The sequence below is a fragment of the Carassius carassius genome, chromosome 46 (genome assembly GCF_963082965.1).
Source record: "Carassius carassius chromosome 46, fCarCar2.1, whole genome shotgun sequence".
Lineage (NCBI taxonomy): Eukaryota > Metazoa > Chordata > Actinopteri > Cypriniformes > Cyprinidae > Carassius > Carassius carassius.
In genome coordinates, this window is record NC_081800.1 from 3,276,918 (window position 1) to 3,300,729 (window position 23,812).

The window sequence follows — 23,812 nt, forward strand, 5'->3', positions numbered from 1 at the left end:
TTTAAAAAAATAAAGTTATGTTTCATGAGATTCTGACGATTTTTACATTTGACCATTTGAGACTGTCAATTAGGTTATAAATAATTAAAATTTATTCTGAATTTCCACTCATATGAAACAGGTGAGCGTGCGGACCATTGCAACATTTTTTTTGCATTAGAAAGTCAAAATTTTAATACAATATCTGTCCGCTCACTCTCCCACACTGCTGTTTGTGCATATGTGTACAATTTATAGTTGATAGACAAAGTAAAATTGCAACTGACCTTTATTAAAACTTAATTAAAATGAGGCTATGATTGTTAATATAATTGTATATGTTAACATGCAATAAAAAAAATGAAATATATCAGTCTGTGTGTAATGAATGAATATAATACACAAGTTTCACTTTTTGAATGGAATTAGTTAAATAAATCAACTTTTTGATGATTTTCTGTGGCAGCTGTCTTCCAGGAAGGACGATGGGCTAGCTGAGTATATAATATAGATCACAGGAGGAGTACACCCAACTGCATGCTGATTGAGATTGAAATAATGCCAGAAACTACACTACAATAGAATATTTACTCTTGATTGTCATTGTAAAGCTAATGCTGTAATAGTGCAATAATATTTGATTGTGGCAGAAAATACCAAATATGCCCGTTAACAGGAAGCTCACTTTCACTTTTAGATAATCAATTCACTGATTGTCTTTCAGAAATATATGCATAAACTGCAACTTCATTTCACGGTTTCCACGTAAAAAAAGAAAGAAAATGCAGTACAATTAAATCAGCAAATTGATATCCACAATTCAAAATAAAATTATTAACGTAAATAACAATTATGGCATATATCAAACTGCATTTGAAAGTTTAGAAGAAAGTCAATCTTGTTTACCTCATATTTTACTACTGACTGATTTCTCTTCAATCATTTTAAACCATTTCATTAATGATTCCTGGATGTTTTGATTGGCTAATGGTTTTAAGTCAATTATTTCTATCTTTTGAAATATCAATTTACATTTCCAAATTGTAGTAATCCAGTGTGATTTTTTTGTATGACGTTCAGCCAGTGCTGCACAGAGATCTGATCTGAACATCTATGAACAAACTGAGACAGACTCAATCCAGAAGAACTGAAGAAACCTGCAAAGCTACAGTGCTGTGCAAAGTTTTAGGCACACGTGTAAAAATGCTTTAAAATGAGATCAATTAGCTAAATCAAATAAACATTTGGTGCGACCTCCCTTTGTCTTTAAAACAGCTTTTGCCCTCGGTGTACTTCCACAGTTCTTCTGGATTGAGTCTGTCTCGGTTTGTTCATAGATGATCAGATCAGATCAGATCTCTGTGTGCAGCACTGGCTCATCTTCATACAGAAATCTCACTGGATTATTACTAATAATGGCTAAGTGAATGTTTGGACATGTAAACTGATAATTACTACTGACACACTACAGCAAAAGATACAAATAACTGACTTAAAACCATTTTCAATCTGATGAAAATACTATTGTTCTAATCATGTTGGCCGCCACTGTGTGTACCACCATTCATTCGTAAACAGGAGCATTTATTCACATTTGTGAAGATATGTCATGAAGACTTCAAGAGACCTTGCCAGGTATGAAAAAAAAATCACTTAATTTGCCTTTATCTGCCACTGGAGTAATTCACACAATAAGATCCTCAAATAACTCCCGATTATGATCATAAAAAGACATCCGATATGATGATCTTCTGAGTGAAGGAGAAGCAGCCAGCAGGACACACGAAGCATCCTTCAATACTGTTTATTTGTGTTACGCATCCCAAGATGCTCCTCGTGAGGGTTTCTGACAGAAGTGTGCTCCGCAGGACTCCAGACAAACGCTGGCCACTGAAGAAGCACTAACATTTTCACTTCATAATTCTCATGCTTCATACTTTTGTTTTAACGTCTCCACAATGTGGAAAATATCAATAAATAACGAGTAGGTGTGTCCAAATGATTTTTGTGTTGGAGCAGTTAAACAGTTAAAGGAATAGTTCACTGAGAAGTGAACGTTTATTCAGCCCTAGACCTTCAAAGATGAGTTTGTTTCTTCAACAGAACAGATTTGGAGGAATTAAGCAAAGTGGTGTGGATTACTGTGATGTTTCTCTCATTCTGACGGCACCCATTCACGGCAGAGCATCTATTTGCTGAGACACCGATGCAATGCTACATTTCTCCAAACCTGATTAATCTTCATCAGTTTCAATCAGTATAGTTTCATCAATTTCATTTTTGGGTGAACTATTCCTTTAACTTGTCCAGTCATGTGTGATAACATACATAGTTCTTGAAATATTTAGGTAAATTAAACAAAACCAACAAAGAGGAGTCACATGTCATTGTTTTTCTGTGTGTTTGTGGTGCGGAGACCTCTTAAGATCCCTGTTTAGTGCACAAACAGCAGAGAGAGTGTGTGTGTGTGTGTGTGTGTGTGTGAGAGTGAGTGAGAGAGAGTCTAGGGCATGGACATGGACAGCGCCGAGGCGTCAGTGCTGCGCGGGTCCTTCACACCGATGATCAGCTCATTGGTCCTCCGGGTCCCTTCTACCAGTGAGATGATGTCCACCTTACGCACATCATGACCCTTCTGCATCAGAGACTTCACATCGGCCTCCAGAAACTGAGCTGGACGGAGAACAAGAGAATTAAAGCAGAACTCCACCCTCAAAACTATCATCGAACAAAACAGTACTGCAGGGCTTCTGCTCTGAATCACACTTTCCTCAAAGAAAATACAAAACAGTATACAGGGTTTTTTTGCACTAAACATTTATTCAACTTCTCAGTTCAACATTGCGTTAGCATTGGTTTTATCCTCTATTGCTATGGGTTTTGCAGCAATGTTACCAACATACAGCATGTGAAAAATCATTTAAAAACCTGATTTGTGCTATTTTGCAGTTTTCCAAGCATGAAAATGGAACGTATAAATATATATATGTTTGTAACTGTTGATTAATTATTAAATCGTATATTTCAAATATTGTTTCAGATATTACTATGCTTACCAGGTTGAATGGTATTAATAATAAAAACAAGATTATTTGTCTTTTGTAGAAAGCATCTAAATGAAGCACTTCTCGTCTCTAAATGTTCAGCTTTTTACATCTACACTAATTAATAGGTTTGGAGCTAGCAAATTATTTTAAGAAATGAATACTTTTATTCAGAAAGGATGCATTAGATTGATTCAAATGAACAGTAAATATAAAAATCGATTTCAAATCGATATTAAAACAGAAAAAGTTCTTTTAAATTTGTACCAATATTTCACATGACTGTTTTGACTGTATTTCTGATAAAACAAATACAGCCTTGATGAGCAAAGGAGACTTCTTTCAGATACACAGAATGTCAACACATTTGCCCATGATTATATATATATATATGAATAAAGGAAAGAACAGGTGTACAGGATGCAGTAGATCAGAGAAGAGTCTGAAGTGTAATCCGGAGCACTTACAGTCCACCAGCAGGGTGTTGTTCTGGATGAAAGGATGCAGTCTGCCGTAGGACACGCTCTCACTCATGTTATTACGGGAGGACAACACATTGACCAGAACCTGCAAAAACAGCAGAACATGTGCTCACTGCTCGAGTCTGATGTCAGTAAGTGAATGAGAGTCCATGCACAGTGAAGACGGCTGACCTGCGTGATGCCGCTCAGCGCCCGCTCGCCGTTAGAGGAGCCCAGCGCCACGTATGTGCCACACACCCCGATGGACGGCCGCACCACGATCGGCGTCAGGAACGAGGCCGGCCTCTTGCCCGGCTCAATGCTGTTACGCTGAGGAGAACAATCCTCACACACGTCACACACGGAGGAAAACTGCTACTTTAACGGCGAGTCCCTTACTGTAGTCTATACAGCGAAAAACTATAACACAGGACTGTCCTGGTCCTGTTCAGATTCAACACATTTGCCTAGAAGCTTCCAGAAAACAACGTTTACCCCCCCCCCCAAAAAGTGTAATCGATAGCCTGTTTTACACTTTATAAACGACATGATAACATTGTTATTTTTTAAGAGAAAGCGGAGTATCTCATGACTTTATTACCGGCAAATGTCACGTTACTATTTAATTACAGACGTTGTGTAAGACTGTCTATTGTATAAAAATACTGATGTTTTCTTTCTTTGGTTATACCTGAAATTAGACTAGAATTGTATTTACTATTATGAAAAAATACTTCCCATGGCACGTGTTGGTGAGTGCGTACCAGATTGAGAGCTGCAGAGCGGTGTGTTTTGTTGGGCCAGGAGAAGTCCAGCATCTGACTGTTCAGGAGGATCCCAGACGACGTCACCATGCGGCTTCCAAACGGACGGTTTAGAGAGCTAAAACATTCATTGAATCATTAAACATTTGCGGTGTTTCGAAGTTTAGTTCTTCTTCTAGTGTTTCTGAGCACTTTGATTAGCTGCTTCAGCTGTGTTTGACTGGGGAGCAGGACTGGACACCGCTGCTATTGGGGTTTACACATATACAAACACTGGTGGAGTAAGGCACCTCATAACAGACACGATCAAGTCATCAGTGCCCATGACCATGAGCTGGCTGGCCACAGCGCCCTCCTGCAGCTCGTACGACGGGGTGTAGAGCTCAGCCGCAGACGCCTGGGAGTCACTGATCTTCTGCCGGAGCACAGCAGCCTGCTCTTTACTGTCAGAAACACACAGTGAACACTGCACTCACTGCTGCTGAAATAATCATGTTTGGATTCAATAATCACCTGAGCATCTGCGTCACCAGCTCAGAAACCGATGAATCAAACATGGGGTCTCCCAGTCCACTGGCTTGAGACAAAGCGATCTTCAGAGACTACACAGGGAGGAAATTAAACACGGGAGTTTTTAAACAATAGTATTAACTGATTAACACTGAAAATTATTTTATCGCGCGTTAAAGGGATACTCCACCCCAAAATTAACCCTTGTGGATTGTTCAAATTCACTACCCTTTCGAGTTTTTCGGGATGAAAACATCCACTCAATTAAACTGCTGTAAAAATGTATCAGATTCATATTTTTTTTGCATAAATCTGTTAAATCAACCTTAGTCCTGATCAAAACTACCAAATGTTTTTAAACTGTAAAAAATACATTTTTTTACCTCTTCCCAAAAGTGAAAACCACAAACAATCGAGAATGCATGATTATATGGTGTCATGGCTTTGCTATTAAAAAATGTCGTTATAATGGAAGTCAATGGGGCAAAAACAGCCACCAACAACAAATTAGGGAGAAAAAATTTAAATCTAATGCTGCACAAAACCTAACAATGCATCAAAGCCAATCTTGTTACTAATCTTTGACATGCCCAAGACTGTGATAAAAGGTAAAAAAAAATCCAGTCCACAATCACTTTTTATATTGAAAAAATTTAATTTTGTGTGTTTTTTTTCCCCAAATCAGTGCCATCATTTATGAACTTGGCAATTAAAGAGTTAAAATCTTGGATTTTTTTTTTTATTTGGTAGTTTTGATCAGGACTGAGGTTGATTAATAGATTTATGCAAAAAAATTGAAAAAAATATTTATCTGATACATTTTTACAGCAGTTTAATTTAGTGGATGTTTTCATCCACGAACATGCCGAAAGGGTAGTGAATTTGCCCACAGTGTACCATTGAGTTTTTGAAAAATTTCAAAGCATTTTCCCAAAATATGGGTCAAAATAAGATTTGTCACCAAAAATCATTCCATTAGCTCAAACACAGAGAAAGTTGTGGCCAAAATAAGACTCAAATTTACCCCCTAGTGGACAAAAACGTCCCAAACAACACACAAGGGTTAAAAAACTGTCATTAATCACCCGCCCCCCTCCCCCCAATGTCGTTCCAAACCCATAAAAGCTCAGTTCGTCTTCGGAACACAATTTAAGATATTTGGATGAAAACATGGAGGCTTCAGACTGTAAATAACAGTGTCAAGGTCCAGGAAAGGTATGAAAAGCATCGTCAGAATACTCCATCTGCCATCAGACGTGCAATCTGGGTTATATGAAGCTACGGGAACACTTTGTAAGCGAAGAAAACAAAAACAATGGCTTTATTCAATAATTCCTTAGTCAACAGTCTCCTCTGTGTCTCTCCAGATCACATTATTTTAGTTTTCTTCACTTACAAAAACATGTTCCTGGAACATCATTCCAATCAACACATCAGAAGTGAGGATACGTTGTCAAGAAATGTCAGTTTTAGGCTTACAATCAGGGTTAGGTTATTAACCAATCATTTCCCTCTGATTTTAGGAATAAATTACGGGTAGGGTTAGGTTTAAAGGGTAGGGATTGAGTTAAATCTATATTTTTAGACAGTAATGTTGATCCAGGAACATGTCTTACTTTTAAAAGCATTACTAGTTTTGAGCATAACAGTGCAATTAATTGCAGATAATAATGCGATTAATCACGATTAAAAATTGTAACCGTTGCCCAGCACTAAAATGTATATATATATATATATATATGTGTGTGTGTGTGTGTGTGTGTGTGTGTGTGTGTGTGTGTGTGTGTGTGTGTATAAACATTATTTTAGCTAGTTGGCAAAGCAACATTTCTCATTTTCATTTAGTTTAACTTGATGTACTAAACTACAACTGAAATTAATTAAAAACATACGGAAATAAAAAATAATCAAAATGACTAAAATCAAACTAAAATAAATTGAAAACTTAAAAACATTAAAGAAAAAAAAAAAACAGATCTCACTCATGTTCTTTAGGTTGAATTACATTTAGGTAAAATGGCCACCCAGTGCGTCACATTTCAACCGTCGCGGAGTCCCTCGAAACTCAAAAGCGTGCTCAAAGTCTTGTGTTTCGTTTCAATAAAACCCTTAATTGCCGTTTTTTTTTCCTTAAACAAATCAGCCAACTTGGAAAGGTTTAACCAGGATTTAAATAAAGTTGTGAACCCAGGGTAAAGTGTATTGTGAAAAGCCATATAAAATATGCCATAAAGTCAAAACTGACTTAATCTATTGGATGGAGATCAAGACAAGAGAAACAGCAGGAAGAAATTAAGCATAAATACATGACTATGGCGCTTTATTTAAATCACCTCAGCGGTCCAGTGCTGAATGCTGCTCCTGGACGCCTGGCGTGTGATGTTAAAGCCCTCCAGGATGTTGAGAGCGGACAGCAGGGCGGCTCCTGCGTGGGGCGGAGGGGGAACTAACACCTGGTAGCCTGTCAGAGACCCAAATACTGCTGAGGTACTCAAGACTACAGGAGCTGCTCAACTTACTGCAGAACTGAGCCAGCAACAGGACATCCAGAAGTGTTATGATAACTCATGCAGCAGTAGTCTCGTCTACACTGATCGAATGACATTACCATAAGCATTATAATGACTCCACCACAGAGAAAAGCTGTTCTCAAAACACTTCATAAATTAAAATAAACCATTCAACCCGCTTTAAAATAAAAAAAACTTTCATCAGCCAACATGATGCTCATTTTACTATCTGCATTTCATATAACACCGCTTATAATTTACAAGGGAAACAATAGACCTTTATCATAATTCATGAGTCATCGCTCAAACTGCACAGCAGAAACAAAACAGAGATACCGTCCAGAAGTAAATTAAGTTTTGGTACTTAAGCACATATATAATATCAGCTACTTTAATACATTAGTATATTTCTTATGAACTAGTTTAACTGTTACTCCGCCTGTTTCCAAACAAACATCTTCACCTCAGCATGACTATCGTGTGCTTTAGAAAGTTCAGCTGAATTGCAGCGTTGTCAAATTACAGCTGCAGTTCCCGTCTACCCAGTTTGGAGAAGTCAAATAACAACAGCAACCGTGCACTATTGTGAAACTGAAGGGGTTCGATTGCTCTTCTGTCTGGACTCTGTGTGTCACAGGCAATAGACTAACTACTGCACTTAATACAGTAATAAACTGCGTTTTAACCATCTAGAGGCTCTTTTAGAGCAGCTCGATGTGTGTTTACCCTGGTAAAGACTTTGCAGTGGCTTCTGTATGACAGTGGTGTAGTTTCTGAAGTCATCCTCCGTCAGCACACCTCCTTTAGCTTCAACCTGGCCTCAAAAACACACGATATTAATATGATCATATAATAGTTCTTGGTAAAACAAAGAACAGAACTACAAATAGTTACAAATACGAGTATCAGAAAGATTTGAATGATCTGATAGGTTTTTAAAAAAACTAAAACCATTCAAAATTGAAGTTAAAACTTGGGAAAAAAACCCCTGAATGAATGAAAAAAAAAAGTATATCTCAGTAGGGGATGTACCACTGATGTCATTTCCTGTGTCAGATTCCCGCTGTAGAACTCGGAGACTCCATTGGCTGCAATCCTGTCCAAAACAGCAGCTAAATCCAGCCGTTTAGTGAAGAGTCCCGCGGGGGGAGCCTGAGCGTTCGGCAGGAACACGTCTCTGAACGCATCCGACACGTTCTGCTCCTTCACCTCGGACAGCGCGGCAGCTGCCACATACACCAAACCGCTCACAAGTCAACATAAACATATCACATTTACTATCTTCCTGTGCAAACGTACTGATAGCCTGGACAGCCTCGTTCTCTTTCCAGACCTTTCCTGATGAATGCTCACCCAGCTCATGCGTCACATTGAATCCAGTCCTCGCCACATCGGCAGCCATCGTGACCACGTCTTTCCACAGCAACCTCGAGGAGAGAGAGAGAAACAGCCCGTCAGACATCATTAACCCCTGTTCCTCATCAAACATGCGTTATTATAATGAAACATTCAGCTTGTTTTCTTTCAGTTTCGGTGGCTTAGTCTCTAACTGTGCTGTTGTGAGGCAAGAGAAGCTGAAGTGTCAGATCTGTGTATGCTCAGCTGTATCTTGAACTGTACTGTACCTCCCATAGAGCTGATGAGCTCGGTGTAGTCCACGGATCATCCCGGGAACAGCCACTAACAGACCTGACTAACAGACAAAGACAGCTCGTGAAAACACCTGCACTTATTCATCATCCGCTTTGGGTTTATAACATCAGCGCAGGACACACTTAAAGACGAGATGAACGCAGATCAATCTTTACCTTCTGATGAACATGTAACATCATGTCCTGGTGAATCCCGGAGGGAGCCGTCTCCCGGAAGTCAATGACCCGGCTCTCATTCCTGCGGATGTCATGGACCAGCATCACGCCGCCGCTGAGAAGAAAGAGCTCACCGTTTCTCATCCATCACACACCAAATCCATTTCTCTACCCCTGCACGTGTGCCTTCTTACAAAACGGTCTACAGGATTTCTGGAAACGGTCACCAGTGAATGTCCATGACCTTTCCAGTTATGGAAAAGATGCTTTAACAGAGATTCTTGGCCAGACTTTCAATAGAACATTTCAACAATTACAACAAAGACGAACATCATACACTGTTTCGCATTCCTTTGTGAGCAAGTTTTATTCTAGATGAGCCTGAAGGACTTGATCGGGTGTGTTTAATTAGGGTTGAAGACACACCCTTCCTGCAAGCATTTTTCTGCACACACACACACACACACACACACACACACACACACACACACACACACACACTCTTCTTCTCTAGCTCGCTTTCTAATCTAGGTGTCTAATAACATTGCATTGTGCAAATGCTGATGAATTGCTTTGTTCCTCTTTCTGTAAGTGGCCTGGGATAAAAGCCTCTGCTGAACACATGAGTGCAGCGCTCGTACCCGCCGATGCCCGAGGTGTGTGGATGGGTGATGCCCAGGCAGAGCGAAGCGGCTATAGCAGCATCCACGCTGGAGCCCTGCTTGGCCAGAACCTCAAAGCCCAGAGACGTGCAGCGGGCCACATCCGTCACCACCGCCGCCTGGTTATACACCTGAGCACAGAACAGAAGAAAATAATCCATTCTTATCTAATTCTTTATTTGCATTTGATCTTCCACCATCCAAAAGTCATAGGTTTGATCGGACAGAATAGTATTAATTAGTGCTGCCAACCAATGAAAAAATCAATCCATCACACATTTTTCTGTAATTAATCACTTATTAATTAAAGGGGGCCAATGAAATATAGACCAAATTACAGACGTTTTCGTTAGAAGCATTTTTTTGCATTCCTATTTATTAAACATACATATTTATAAAGCCATTAGTCAAAAGTTTGGGATCAGTAAGACGTGTAATGTTTTTCAAAGAAGTCTCTTCTGCTCATCAAGACTGCATTTATTTGATCTTGCTAAATGTTATTACAATATAAAATAATGTTTTCTGTTTTAATATCCTTTAAAACATAATTTATTGCTGTATTTCCAGCATCATTCCTCCAGTCTTCAGTGTCACATGATCTTCAGAAATCATAATAATATACTGATTTATTATCAGCGCTGGAAACTGCTGCGCTGCCAAATAGTATTTTGGAAACTGCAATATTTTTTTCAGGAATCTTTGATGAATAAAAAGTTTAAAAGAACAGCATTTATTCAAACTTTTCTAACAAAACAAATATTTGCTATCACTTCCTAACAATTGAATACATCCTTGCTGAATAAAAGTTTTACATTCTTAAAAAAACTTTTGAACTGTAGTGTATGTTGTTAGAAAATATTTATTTTTTTATATAAATGCTCTCATTTTATCTTTTTATTCATCAAAGAATCCTGAAAAAAAGTACCACATGTTCCAAAGAAATGTGAAGCAGCACGACTGTTTCCGACGCTGATAATAAATCAGTATATTATTATGATTTCTGAAGATCATGTGACACTGAAAACTGGAGGAATGATGCTGAAAATACAGCTGCGCATCACAGAAATAAATTAGAGTTTAACGTATATTAAAATAGAAATATGTTATTTTACATCATAATAATATTACACAAAATTATTTTTCCCCCTGTTTTTTTTGATCAAATAAATGCAGCCCTGATGAGCAGAAGAAACTCCTGTAAACAACATTAAAAATCTTTCTGATCCCAAACTTTTGCACAATTATGGTGTTGACTTTGATAGCCCTAATAACAACACGTCTTTCTCCCATGAGCGAATGCATCGTTCACTGTGAACCAATTTAAAGCGGTGGCAGCACCTGTGGGTCTCCGAAGTAGATCTGCATTATGAGGGCCACGGTGACCCCGGTGGCGAAGGTCAGGCAGGCGGTGATGATGACGGTCAGCCCGTCCCGTGTGCAGGCGCAGTCCTGTGCCAGCGGGTCTCTGCTGGTCTCTCTCAGAGGAGAGAAGTCCCGACTGGCCAAGTCCGAGGCAGAGGAGGGCAGCCGCTGCAGGAACAGATCAGGGTCTGCACAGAGACGGGACAGGACTTCAGCCGCTGTGAGGAGACAGGACTGTGATCAAACGCATTACCTGTGTCCTGCTCGCTGAGAGAGGTCTCGTTGTCTTTGCGTGATCGGAGGATGTTGTCAGCTGAAGCTTCATCTTCTGGGAGTCCAGGGAAGCTGGTGATGCTCATGTAGTCCACAGGTGAGTACGCACCGCTCAGAGCCGGGTCCTTCTCCACCACCGTCACTCCTGCATCGGCTGCCGGAGAGTACATCATTCACCTGGAATCACGCGCATAGCAGTTATTCAACACTATATTCATTCTGCAACACAGACACTATTTTCCGGTTTATTACTCGGAAGCTGCTTTGAAAACAATCTGTATTCTATAAAGTGCTATAGTGTCTTGACCTCTAGAAGGATCGGAGAGTTTCATCAGATTTTCTCTGCTGTGTGTAGAGCTGTTAGCTGATTTTATTTGCATTATTTTATATACGTATTTATGAATAACTGACATGCAATTCTCCACCTCAAACAATTGTACACCGCATTCTGCTTCTCCTTTTTTAACTGTTAGGCTTGCAGTTTTTTTTATGACCGTATTTACTGGCAGACTATATTGCATTTTCACAAACGTCAAACCACAGAACTATTTCAAACGACCTGAGAGCTGATTGAAATAGTACAAAAATGGTGACCTGGAAGACCGAAAATGTATATTTTCACTTATGCATTATTTTAAGCTAAGATCTTAATTCCTTTTCATAATAAATAGAAATAAAAACAACAACATGTTTTTGCATTATAACCATAATGACTATTCTGACATTGTACCCGGACTGAATTAACTATTCAACACCAATCTCCAATACAAATCATCACTTCCAGTGTAACATTATAAATCAGGCCTCCATATCTTTTCTTCATTGACAGCGATGAAGGCCTGGATGTTGGTTAATAGCTGATATATAACACCAACAATCTTCATGTAAATCAGTCGATTAGCACACTTACTGTAGTGTTACAGATCTCAATAATCCGTGTGGACCGGACCGCGCGCATCAGGGTTACATTCACGCGTTATTAGTGAAGCACGCGATGACACTCGAGCGGAGCGCGCGACGAGATGCGCGTTACACAGCACGCTTCGTTTCCGTCCATCTGTATCTCCATCATCCACACTACAGCGCAGATCTGATCACATCTCACAGTACAGCTGCTGATTTACACGGACACGGAGCAGAAAACCTGACATAACGCGATGTAACAGACGCAGGTGTGCGGGCGTCAGCACATGCGCCGCGTTTGACGCTTGAAATAGCAGGACAATGATCTATTATTTATTTTAACTATGCAGTCTTTTTAACTCACACGCTGTTTTAAAACGCAATGCAACGGCCAAAGATGCCCGTATAATGCTTTTGTTTACACCAGCACTTAAACAACAGCAATGATTTCAGCGTACTTACAGGTGAAACGCGCAGTTCAGGTCCTTCGTCATATCAGTCAGGTGAACTACTGCATTCGTTTCTTTAAATGAATCAAACACTGCGCATGCGCCACAGCCATTGACTAGAAGTGGATCCTGCTTAGCAGGTTCCCTATCTCCCTCCCGAGAAAGCATCTGTGTGTGCTTAATTAAATGCATGTCAAACACATTAAGTTTCTCGGAAATATGTCGGTGTGATTAGCTATTAAGTTTACACTGTAGCTAACCCTTATTTTTATGTAACAGCACAAACAAAAGAGTATCATGGTATGTTCTTTATGATTGACTGATTTATGATTGTCACTAACTGGTACTGCTGCTTTCCTTCTATACTATACTATAGTTATCAGCTATATATATATATATATATATATATAGTAATATTTAATTGTAATATTCATTGTGTTTTAGTCATATCTACTTTTAAGATTCGTTGTAGGTATATTTCCCAGTGATGTGCATGAAGACAGAAACAAGAGCCAGCACACAGGTAAATACTGCAGTTGCATCCTGAGTGTTTATTGTTATTGTCTGGTACCTGCATTTCTGCAAGGATGCTGGAAACCCATCAGAGTGTTTTGCATAGGTCTCTGATGCCCTTGTTATGTGGATGAAACAGTCGGCACATCATGAAAACCATGCAGAACAGTGAAAGGCACAATCACCAGAGATATCATGATACACCAATCATTTTTAATACTCTATTTGTACTTTGTTACTATAAGGTGAACATCTCTTCTGATTAACAATATGAAGAAAAAATACAAGCATATTTATTTTTGTTGTCTTTTCTCATTTCATGTTTTCAGCCACCTCTCCCTTAAATCACAAATAACTATCGCTTCCACCAGCCTCTCACGAGGCTTATGGACATCATTCTAGTCCCACAGAGGAAATGAATCATATTGAACACACTCACACACACAGAAATAACACAGAGTATACGTAACCAGGTGTTACACTGAACAGCAGCGGCGGATCTGTTCAGAGGGCAGAGATCACTGGTTTTATGCTCATGCCCTGTCCACTTCACCTAACAATGCAAATAGATGATGACTTTCGAGTGGACGATGTTAAGGACCCTTGTAAGGCTACAGGGCATTGGATTTTCCTAGATACACCACTGATATTCATACTGCGCTCTCTGTGCACTCAATATTAAGTAGAAACAGTCAGTTTCAAATGAAAACAAAGAAATAAAAGCATATTTAGATTTACATTATACTTACATTATGTTGTTAATAGATAGCTTAATACAATAATAGATTTTGGCAGGTGAGATAGGAAAGTCTACAAGAAGAACTCTTAAAATGATTCAACAATAAACTGAGAGAAGAACTAAAAGAAAATGGCATGTAAAATCAAATCCCCTCAATGCGAAACAGCTCAGTGGTGGTATTGACAACACGGCAAACATTGGTTCCTATCATAAAATACTCAGTAGAGGAACATGTAATCAAGTGTTTGGAACAACACACGGTTAAACGATAACATTAAAACAGGAAGGTGATGTTTCAAAATGAAAATAATGCAAACACTGCAAATAGTTTGCAATTATATACATGTGAAAGCAACTAATTGATCACCCCTTAAGGAAGCTTTTTCCCCAAACTCATGCATGTTGGCATCTCATTCAATGCTAAATACCACAAATCTCCATAAATCATAAGACAGTGCAAACTTTTCAAAGTCTCAAAAATGTATGAACAGTCATATAATTCTATACTTCCAGCACCATTGTTAGTCTGTTAATTACTGAATACACATAAGATGGATGGTGGACGCATTTCCTGAAAATGTGCTAAAAGTATTCGCTGGCTGTCAAGAAAGAGCACATTTTAGCATTCGACGTATGCATTAGTGCATGTGTGCTGGATGACCCAGCATCCTCTGACGGACAGACTTCAGAATACAATGAAGATGTAAAGCACAATCCTACAATCAATAATTAAGAGATATGATGACATGCAAATAATAACATTGTTATTTGAGAAATAAAGAAATGGTCATGGGAAACGTTTTCGTTCTTTGTCTCTGTGGTCACAGTGATTTCCCACAAATCATTAAGTGCAGGATGGGGAACTTTTGAGCTACACTGAAAACTTTGCAGTGGACAAGCACGTGAAGGGACTGGTTTATTATTATTATTATTTTTTTGGAGCATCAGTTCAATCTCACAAAAACATCAAGACAAATTGCATCCCAAAATCAAAAGTAATTGTATTTTGCACAATATGCAGCCATCTTGACATGTTTTGTGAGGTTCACCCATCAGTAATCCTCCATGAAGCAAATAAAGAGTCACAATCTAGATTATCCTGGACATTCTCAGCAATTATACCCACAGCCAACCACATGACAACCTCTCCTTGTTCTATGTACCTGTAAAGATTATTAGTACTGTGTTGTTGGCATAGTACGAGTACTATTCATGATGGACTCTACCTTAGTTTACCTGAAGGCTCAATTTCAAAATCTAGTCAGCTAGATTCCTTAAGAAGCTGCCTCAAGAGACATGAATTGAAATAGGCTACAATATATTGCTGTTTTCTATAGTGTTTGGTACTGAATGGGTTACAAAGTGCACAAGCGTTTTGATGCTTACAACTGATTCCAATAGAGTTTGGTGTTAGCATGTTGTTAAGCTAAGCTAACGCAAGGCAACACTCTAATAAGCACAAATTCATAGCACACATAAATGTTGGGCATGGGCCTTCAGAGCATGTACAGAATTGACAGTGCCCACTTTCTCCACCATCACTTCTTCACTGAAACTGGAAGGAGACTGCCTTTGTGGAAGCACACCTATAAAAGGTGTTTCCTAAATGCTGTCTAGATAGGGATCCCACTAGGTTTAGGAACAGAGGTCATATAATAGCAAACAATTTAATTAAATTTTAATGACTTTTTAAAGTTAGCACCGCTATGCTGAAAATCAGGCAGCAACATCTACTTTTAAATGAGCTCATAACAAACATCCCGCTAGATTTGTCTTGCTCTGCCAAATCTCAATTGCTTGCATCTGTTTCTATTTTACAGACACATTTTTAAGAGACCCTTCCATTGCTGTAGTAGCTTTTTTCAATGTGACTTTACAGGGTACAAATCTATTCTGGAAATCTTAGGCTCATGTTTCTATGAAGCTTTTAGTGCTTGGCTCTTTATTTTTGACAATTTAAAGTGATTATATGTCAACGAGCAGTGCCATGTACCTGAAGTGTCATTGTTATACATTTAGAGGGATACAGAGTTTACATGTGTCTCCTTTTCAGCTATACTCCCAGACTGGGAAACTGATTTAGGCTCAAAAACAAACCTGATTAATATGAAACTGAATAATATTATTAACATAACACCAGTAAAAACAAAAGGAGGACTTCAGAGGTAAATTAAGAAGGTAGGGGATTCATTGGAAGGTGTGGGTTTCTTGGGGTGTGTAATAATGCCCTCAATGTAAACTTTGATGCATCAGTGGCAGATGTTGCGCTGGCACGGTTGGTGCAGGAAGGAGTTGCGGGTGTGGGTCGCACGCCGTTGGACCTGTTCACGCACACGGTTTTGACGCTGCATGCGGTTGCGAGCCAGGTGGCGCCGCTCAGTGCGGGCTTTGGCCCTCTGGACCCTGGAGACCTGGGTGACTTTAGCCAGGGCCCCTGCCTGTGCGGCTGCTCCTCGGGTCACCCGTGTGCTCCTGGTCACAGCTGGCACTGCGGATTCAGACATCCCGCTGGAACAGTGCAGATAGGAGGAAGAATGGGATACGTTTGCATGAAAAGCAAATGGACAGAATGGAGTGAAATTGATATGAGAAGAGAAGAAGATGGAAGACAAAATTAAGACAGTGACCTCAAAACTCTGAAACAATTTAATTGACTGACAAGCTACGCAATATCGCGTTCATTATCAGCTATGTATTGCATGCGATAATGAAAGCTGTTTTGCGTAGCTTGTCAGTGAACTATGGCTCTGTGTAGTAAATGCTGCTCCATCTGAAAGCATGTGCTGGAGATTTACTACTAATCACAGAACCTGCTTTACTGACGAGTGGAGCCCTAGTAGTGGCCTAATGTAGGGAATAGGGGGCGATTTTAGGAAGAGGTATGGACACCTGTCCTACAACATTAATTATATACAGATTTAAAATTGACTTGTTTAAAGTTGAACAAAAATGGCTATCAACAGTCAATATTTTCATTTGGGAATGTCTACTCTTCGTGATATTGAGAATATTAGTGCAGGACACGTTTTAAAGGCAGTGTACCAAATTTTTTAACATTTTCCACCAGATGGTACTACAATATTTGGTACTATAATACATTTCTTAAAGGCTAAGTCCGAAAGCTGACTTGCTGCCTCGCTGCTCTATCAGGCAATGACGGCATTTATGCACAAAGGTACCTTCAAAAACTGATTTTGGATGGGCTTCTAAGGTGTAGCATAAGTTAAAAAAATCTACAACAAAACAGAAAGAGCTTTTGTAATAACTAAGCAAATATTAAATTACTATAGTACTCATTTCTTGCTAGAATGACATCTAAAGTAGGAAACGTTGGACAAAAACATACATTTAAATAAACTAACCACAAACTACAACTTTCAGATACCATCTTTATTTTTTAGCTCAAATGTGAGGGAATCGAATGCACAGGATTATGGGATATCAATGTTGCAGCGAAGGATACATCTATGCTGCCTTGAAAAATCATTCAGATGAAAATATCTCAGTAGACAGGATAAGACACAAATGTAGATTATTTCAGATTAAGGTTGGAGCAAAACTCCTACAACCCCTGAAATAGGCTCCTTAAAATATCTAATGTCAGCAAGCAATAAATCAAGATGTTTTAGTCCAGGGGTGTCCAAACTTGGTCCTGGAGGGCCACTGTCCTGCAGAGTTTGCCTTCAGCTTGCCTCAACACACCTGCCTGCAAGTTTCCAGTTTGCCTAGTAAGACCTTGATTAGCTGGTTCAGGTGTGTTTAACTGGGATTGAGGCTAAACTTTGCAGGACATTGGCCCTCCAGGAACAGGATTGGACACCTCAACATTATTCCTTCCATGTTTTTGTCCTAACCAACTGTTACAACAAGATATTTTGTCAGTCACCTGGTTTGAATATGTTTTACACAAATAACAGAAACTAAGTGAAATCTCACTGCAGAAAAGAGCGTAAACAGCAGAAGTGAAATGTACCTGACACTGCCAGCCAGGCTGGTGGTGCTCTCTTCCACCGCAGGGAGAGGGCCAGCGGAGACGTACACAGACATGCTGGGGTGCTCGATGAGGAGGTCCTCCATGGGGCTGGCCTCCGCCGTGGCTCCCTCTGCAGTAAAACAGGGCGGAGGGGTGACAAACCAGCTCTCATCCATGCTGCAGGAACATGATCCCCGCTCGCTTATCAACACATTCACTTCTACTGACTCAAGGTGAGAGAAGGAGGTGGGATCAGGAGGAGAGCTGATGGGAGGGGAGGGAGCATGTGCTGCCTGTATCCTGCCTGATCTAGTCCTGCGGTTTCTGCAGGTGGGAGGAGATGCATGACATTCACTGCGGGGACGGGCACATGCTACTGATGCTGCCTCTGGCCCATCCTCACCTTCAGTGAAGTGGGAAGTGATAGAAGACAGAAACAGGGTGTGTTTCCAGAATATGAAAGGTTTGGTTGAAGCCATGCAAGTGGGGGATGCCAGTACCATGAGCACACATACCAATAAAAGGAATAATATGGAAATGAGAAGGGATACAGAAACAACAGAAAAATATAGAAAATAGGAATACTGCCATTAGTGTCTAATCACCATGTACAACTTTATAAAGTCTCAACGACTTTGTTCCAAAACCTAGTGAAATGCCACGTGCAGCATTGCAAAAGGAATATTGTCATTTCTAGTAAAAGTCCGAAAGGCCCAATTGGAAACAGTATAGCACTGGCTCAACCGTTGCTTAGAGATATTCGCTGCGTTTGAATGGCCAACTACTTCCAGCAAGGTTCTGGAGTGTGCATTTGATGTCCACTTTACTGTGAAGAGAGGCGCTGTGAATGGCACACAACTGATGCTTGTAGGTCATGTGACAGTGACAACATGATGGCTGTAGTATATCCGAATTCTACTACTCATACTTATACTCTATAGAATTATTTTTTTTTAATTCTTTCAAATCGATCTTAGTATCTACTAGAAAGTATGCGATTTCAGACTATGATGGTAGTTATATGAATGTATGAATCTCCGAGGAGAACTGATTGTATTGTAAGGTTTAGACTGTATTTTCTTTTCATCTCATGTCTGTATAATGTATATTAAAGTGGTGTTTATAATTGCAATGCCTGTTCCATCTGCGCCACCTGCTGTCAGACAGTGAATTTGCATTCTCAGTCAGAGCTTCTGCTGTGTTTGTTTTGTGCAAATGTTTTATGTATTATAGTTTCACAAGCCTAAAGTCAAAGCATTCTGTTTTTGTTTTAAAAGTTCGAATTATACAATCTAATTTAAATTTAACAATTGCTCATGCTGCATGAATATAGCATCTTTGTTTAGACTGTGATTCAAATGCAGTGGTTGCCTCAAACTTTAAATGGAAAGACCACAGGCAAAGCCTTTGTTTTTTGTCTTATTTATCGGATTAGATTTGGGCTACGTTTTAAATTTTCAATTTAGTTTTGTTATTTGAAATATTTCTGTTTCAAAAGGAAATGTGCATCATTTTGTCCAAGCAATAATAAAAGGACACCTTTTAATTTATAATTTGTCTTTTGTAATTTTGTTTTAAACAAAATCAAGAGAAAATCGTATCGTGAAATCAGTATCGTATCGAATTGTGAGTTGAGTGAATCACTATTTGTTTGTTCTGCCTATGTGACTGAATAAACAGTTGCTGGCAATGAAAAACATTTTGGACAGGGTTCTGTGGTGCTTGTGATATTGCCTCAGAAGATAGCTGCCTTAAGGCCTGTTCACATCAAGCACAATAACTATAAAGATAACGATATAGTTCAAAAAAACGTTCTCAATATTAAAGCATAGCAGAGTTCACACCACAGCTATAACGATAAAGGCACAGAGAAACGATATCATTGGAATCACTTTCAGAATTATTTTTTTCAAGCTGATGAACGATATAAACACTGATAGCCAATCAGAATCAATCCTGCTGTGAGGAGACGCGCGTGTGCTTGGAATAAACAGATGATATCGCTCGGTGGTGTGGGTGCTACTATTGTTATCTTTATTGCTATCTTTATCGTTATAGTTCTTGGTGTGAACAGGGCTTTAGGCAGTTCACTAGGGTTTGGAACCAAGCTGATGTTTTCAAAATTAATATATATTAATCCACTACATACAGGAGATTGTTGCCTTGTTACCCTGACATACTCTTCAGACTTCAAACTACCATGCATATAATTTACTCCTTGCCTTTATTTTGTAAACTGTATAAATGTATCATTGTTTGTGTAGGACACGCACCGTTCAGATTGACCAGGAGCCATCCCTCTTCATCAGCCTCACACACACAGGGCTTCGGTCCCTTCAGCTCTGGAGTAAGTTCTTCTTCACTTCCAAAGAACAAACTGGTGAGCCGCTGGAACATGGCTGTCTCGGAGGTCAAAGGTCACAGGTTTTTTTTTGTTTCCTGAGGGATAGCTGCCTTATAAGATTTTTTTATTTTTTTTAAATAGCTATTATATTAACTATAGTAACTAATGTTGTTTTTCTGTGATGTAACAGATGGCAGGTTGATCACAGGTGTATTGGCCTTTTTTGAGTCTCAGAGAAGGCGCAGTGTAATATAAGGTCTCACTTGGTGCAAAGATCTACATTTGATAAAGAGAGAAAAAAAGAAGAAAAGAATTGGTCAATAAAACCATATCATTATACAACATTTAAAAAAAAAGAAATAAAAAGAAAAAAAAAAACATTTTGCAACCTCTAGAACAACAGTGTGGTGGCACTACAAGTATTTGGTGACATTTTCTAATATAATATAATATAATATAATATAATATAATATAATATAATATAATATAATATAATATAATATAATATAATATAATATAATATAATATAATATAATATAATATAATATAATATAATATAATAATGTGGTTTTGAAATAATTTGTATCATGTAACAAATTATTTATTATGTAATTTATTTATTTATTATTATTCTTTGCATCACAGAATTGTTATTTAGGTTGGAAATATACTGTCATAAAATTGTCATGAAAAAAAAAATGTCACAGTGAAGAAAAAAAAAACCATAATGGTCCTAAACACGCTACATTTCTTTTAAATGTAATATTTTTATCTTGTAATTTTAGGTTGATCGGTACTTGTTAATTATGACTTTAATATGAATATGAAATGTAACCAGTATCTACCAGTTTTAAATCATAAGAGAGAACAGACAATTATCATTATAGTTTTATGACTGATCCATGAACTATATATATATATATTAACTATTTGTTCATAATGCATAAATTATTTTATTTTATTATTATTTTGCATCTTATTCACTGAACGGGGAAAACGAACAAACAAAATCTTTAGTCCAATGGCTCCCCTGCAGGCAGGCTGTCTACAAGTGTATTTTGGGGGCGGGGCATCTACCCTGCGTAACGATGACGTCACGTGCACAACTGACGCCGCCCTCATGAGACTAGCGGACGGAGGATGAAATAACAGAAAGAAAGCAGGGTCATTTTGATAGAAACCATCAAAAACAACCCTTTTTATATGGTTTTATCAACAAAATATCAAAATAGCTTCTTCTTTTTTTCAGATAAACTGAATGCATTCACCAAGACCGAAAAAGCGTTCAATAAACATGAATTTATCGCTCGTCTGTCTGACAGATGCTGCTGGAAAAAAACCATCGAATCGTGCGTTTACAGACGTATCCTGTGTGAATACTGGGCAGCCGTGGCCATATGTTTGGAAAACAGAAAAGCAAAATATGAACATGAATGCCAAACGCATAACAGCAGAGAACAGAGAGAGAGAGAGAGAGAGAGAGAGAGAGAGAGAGAGAGAGAGAGAGAGAGAAGGGTCACAGCAATGACAGCTCGGATCAAGTGTATTAGCAGCTCTCAAATCACTCATATAATAACCACAGCCTGTATACATCAGCTCTAAAAACCACATTCTGTCCAGTATTAGAGCTGCTTTCATCGAGATCCGATCCGATCCGACGGATGATGACCGAGGGGCTGCAGATACAGGCTTGCTCCTGACGTTAATATAAGAAATCAAACCCACTGCAACAAAACGTCGACTTAAAAAAACAATATTGTCATGAATGCTATTTTAGGACGACTTCTGTAAGAAAAGACACGAAAATACCATCGACTGGATTTGGTCCACAGCTACGAGTCGATCTGTGACCAGAGCAAAATATGTCTCACGATAGGAATGACAAGAGAATAAAACCGTTCCTACAGATCCATTAATGGACAGATGTTATCAGCACAAGGCAGGTCTGATCTAGTCCAGACTCAATTCTGCTACGAAACAGATCTGGCTTTAAAAGACTAAAAGAGATCCAACATCTTACCTGTCTTACCTGCAAAATTATTCAAGTTGTAAACGCGACGACCACACAATTAAAAACCACAAAAATCTTAAAGCATAGCTTTAGGTATTCTTTTTATATGAGGTAGTACAAAATATGAAAAAGCAGATATTGTTTGTGATGTTATTGCTTCGCCCAGCTGATCCGCAGATCAGAATATAGAACGTACAAACAGCTGATTGTGACGTCACGGTGCTCGTAGCACCGACCTGACTCCGCCCACTCCTGCCGCTTGGACCAATCAGAGGTTTACACCAGATCCAGCGCTGGAAGTGAAGCGGTGGGGGTTGGGCACATAGTGGGTCAAGGCCAGAAGGGATACAGCAAAAACTAATGGCACGCACACATCTATATAGCGTCATTTTTATCTCACGGTACAATAATAAATACTATTTTTGCATTTTTGTAAGGGGTAGGTTTAGGGTTGGGGTAGGTGTACACGTTAATAAAACACAATCTAATAGGTAAACACATTTAATTATTGTTACCTTCCGGTTTTTGCTGTATCTCTTCTAGCCACAACCCAGATAGTGCTACCAGCGATTCCTTGCGACATATAGTTAATACAATTATGTTTTTATCTAACAAAGTTAAAAGTCATTCAACCTGGGGAGTCAGATTTGTGTAGCCATAGAAATAAAGGCCAAAGTCAGCTGTGGTTAAAGATATGAAGTTATTTCACAGGCTTGCATCATTCATCAAGTATTATGTTACTGGTCTGGCTTGGGCTGGTACGGTGCATTGCTGGTACTGCAGGTTCAAGATGCTGTTGTGTGAGCTCTTTCTCTTTAAACAGTGTTTGTAAATATTGCCTGTCCCTCCCTCTCCACATTCCTCACTATGGGGGCGGGACACGTGTCACAGGTAACCAATCATAACTCCCGCTCTGAAAACCGACATGTCAACAACCAATGGATAGAAAACCTTCGGAAAGGCCTCAATGGTTGACCGGCATTTTAAGCTACAGGGTTTTAGATAGTAGGCTAACTCCGATTCATTTCATTTGCATCTTTTGCGCTAACACTAGCAGGCATGCAATGATTCTTTTTATGGTCAATACACATTTAAAAAGAATTGAAATTCTTTTCAAGAATATTAAAGTGGCCTCTTTTGATTTGGGTCAATTATGCTGGATGAGTGTTTCTAATACAAAGGCTCATTTGACAAACATAATAAATGTTTTGATGTATTTCCCTTCTTTTGGAAAGTCAAACACTATCTTTGATTTTTTTTTTTCTTTGCTAGTTTCTGTTCACCATAAAAGTTTACCAAACTAGGGAACATTTGCTTCTGAGAACCTGAAAAGTAAAGGGTCCTAACATCTGGCATCTAGGCTACAAATAACCTGTTAGAATCTGATGTTTACAACATCAACTGCTATTTGTAGACTTGCTTTTTCTTTCAAATATGGACATAGCTTGAGTTAATGCCACCAGACGAGTTTTTGCCAGTCATTCCACACCTTCCAGTGATCACAGAT

General features: G+C 38.9%; 2 protein-coding genes across 4 annotated transcripts; both read right to left on the reverse strand.

Annotated features, from left to right (window-relative positions):
* Window positions 1-2,428: 2,428 nt before the first annotated feature.
* LOC132128879 (glutathione hydrolase 7-like) lies at window positions 2,429-12,751 on the reverse strand. Its single transcript, XM_059540260.1, has 16 exons — window positions 12,739-12,751; window positions 11,354-11,550; window positions 11,077-11,288; window positions 9,718-9,869; window positions 9,077-9,191; window positions 8,894-8,961; window positions 8,622-8,695; window positions 8,301-8,494; window positions 7,995-8,082; window positions 7,092-7,219; window positions 4,762-4,850; window positions 4,539-4,691; window positions 4,249-4,366; window positions 3,677-3,814; window positions 3,491-3,590; window positions 2,429-2,652 (listed from the first exon to the last, which is right to left on the reverse strand). Exons 2-16 carry the CDS (start codon window positions 11,544-11,546, stop codon window positions 2,483-2,485), a joined length of 1,992 nt encoding a protein of 663 aa, XP_059396243.1. The 5' UTR covers window positions 11,547-11,550; window positions 12,739-12,751; the 3' UTR covers window positions 2,429-2,482.
* Window positions 12,752-15,918: 3,167 nt separating this feature from the next.
* LOC132129249 (tumor protein p53-inducible nuclear protein 2-like) lies at window positions 15,919-22,491 on the reverse strand. 3 transcript variants are annotated; one of them, XM_059540764.1, is made up of 4 exons: window positions 22,324-22,491; window positions 20,224-20,570; window positions 17,951-18,353; window positions 15,919-16,485 (listed from the first exon to the last, which is right to left on the reverse strand). In XM_059540764.1, exons 2-4 carry the CDS (start codon window positions 20,345-20,347, stop codon window positions 16,227-16,229), a joined length of 786 nt encoding a protein of 261 aa, XP_059396747.1. In that variant the 5' UTR covers window positions 20,348-20,570; window positions 22,324-22,491; the 3' UTR covers window positions 15,919-16,226. The 3 variants fall into 3 exon arrangements, with proteins under 3 accessions (XP_059396747.1, XP_059396748.1, XP_059396746.1); XM_059540765.1 differs by having other exon boundaries at window positions 17,951-18,080; window positions 22,315-22,491; XM_059540763.1 differs by having other exon boundaries at window positions 22,315-22,491.
* Between the last annotated feature and the right edge of the window lie 1,321 nt (window positions 22,492-23,812).

Bases quoted from the DNA above. Each gene is read 5' to 3' on its own strand.
- LOC132128879 (XM_059540260.1), bottom strand. From the start codon at position 11,546: ATGATGTACTCTCCGGCAGCCGATGCAGGAGTGACGGTGGTGGAGAAG. The intron at 7,220-7,994 runs GTAAACACACAT...GGTCTCTGACAG, and splicing joins ACTGCAAAGTCTTTACCAGG to GCTACCAGGTGTTAGTTCCC. The intron at 2,653-3,490 runs GTAAGTGCTCCG...TTCTCCGTCCAG, and splicing joins CAACACCCTGCTGGTGGACT to CTCAGTTTCTGGAGGCCGAT.
- LOC132129249 (XM_059540764.1), bottom strand. From the start codon at position 20,347: ATGTTCCAGCGGCTCACCAGTTTGTTCTTTGGAAGTGAAGAAGAACTT. The intron at 18,354-20,223 runs GTGCGTGTCCTA...ACTTCACTGAAG, and splicing joins GCTCCTGGTCAATCTGAACG to GTGAGGATGGGCCAGAGGCA. The intron at 16,486-17,950 runs GTACATTTCACT...GCACTGTTCCAG, and splicing joins AGCCTGGCTGGCAGTGTCAG to CGGGATGTCTGAATCCGCAG.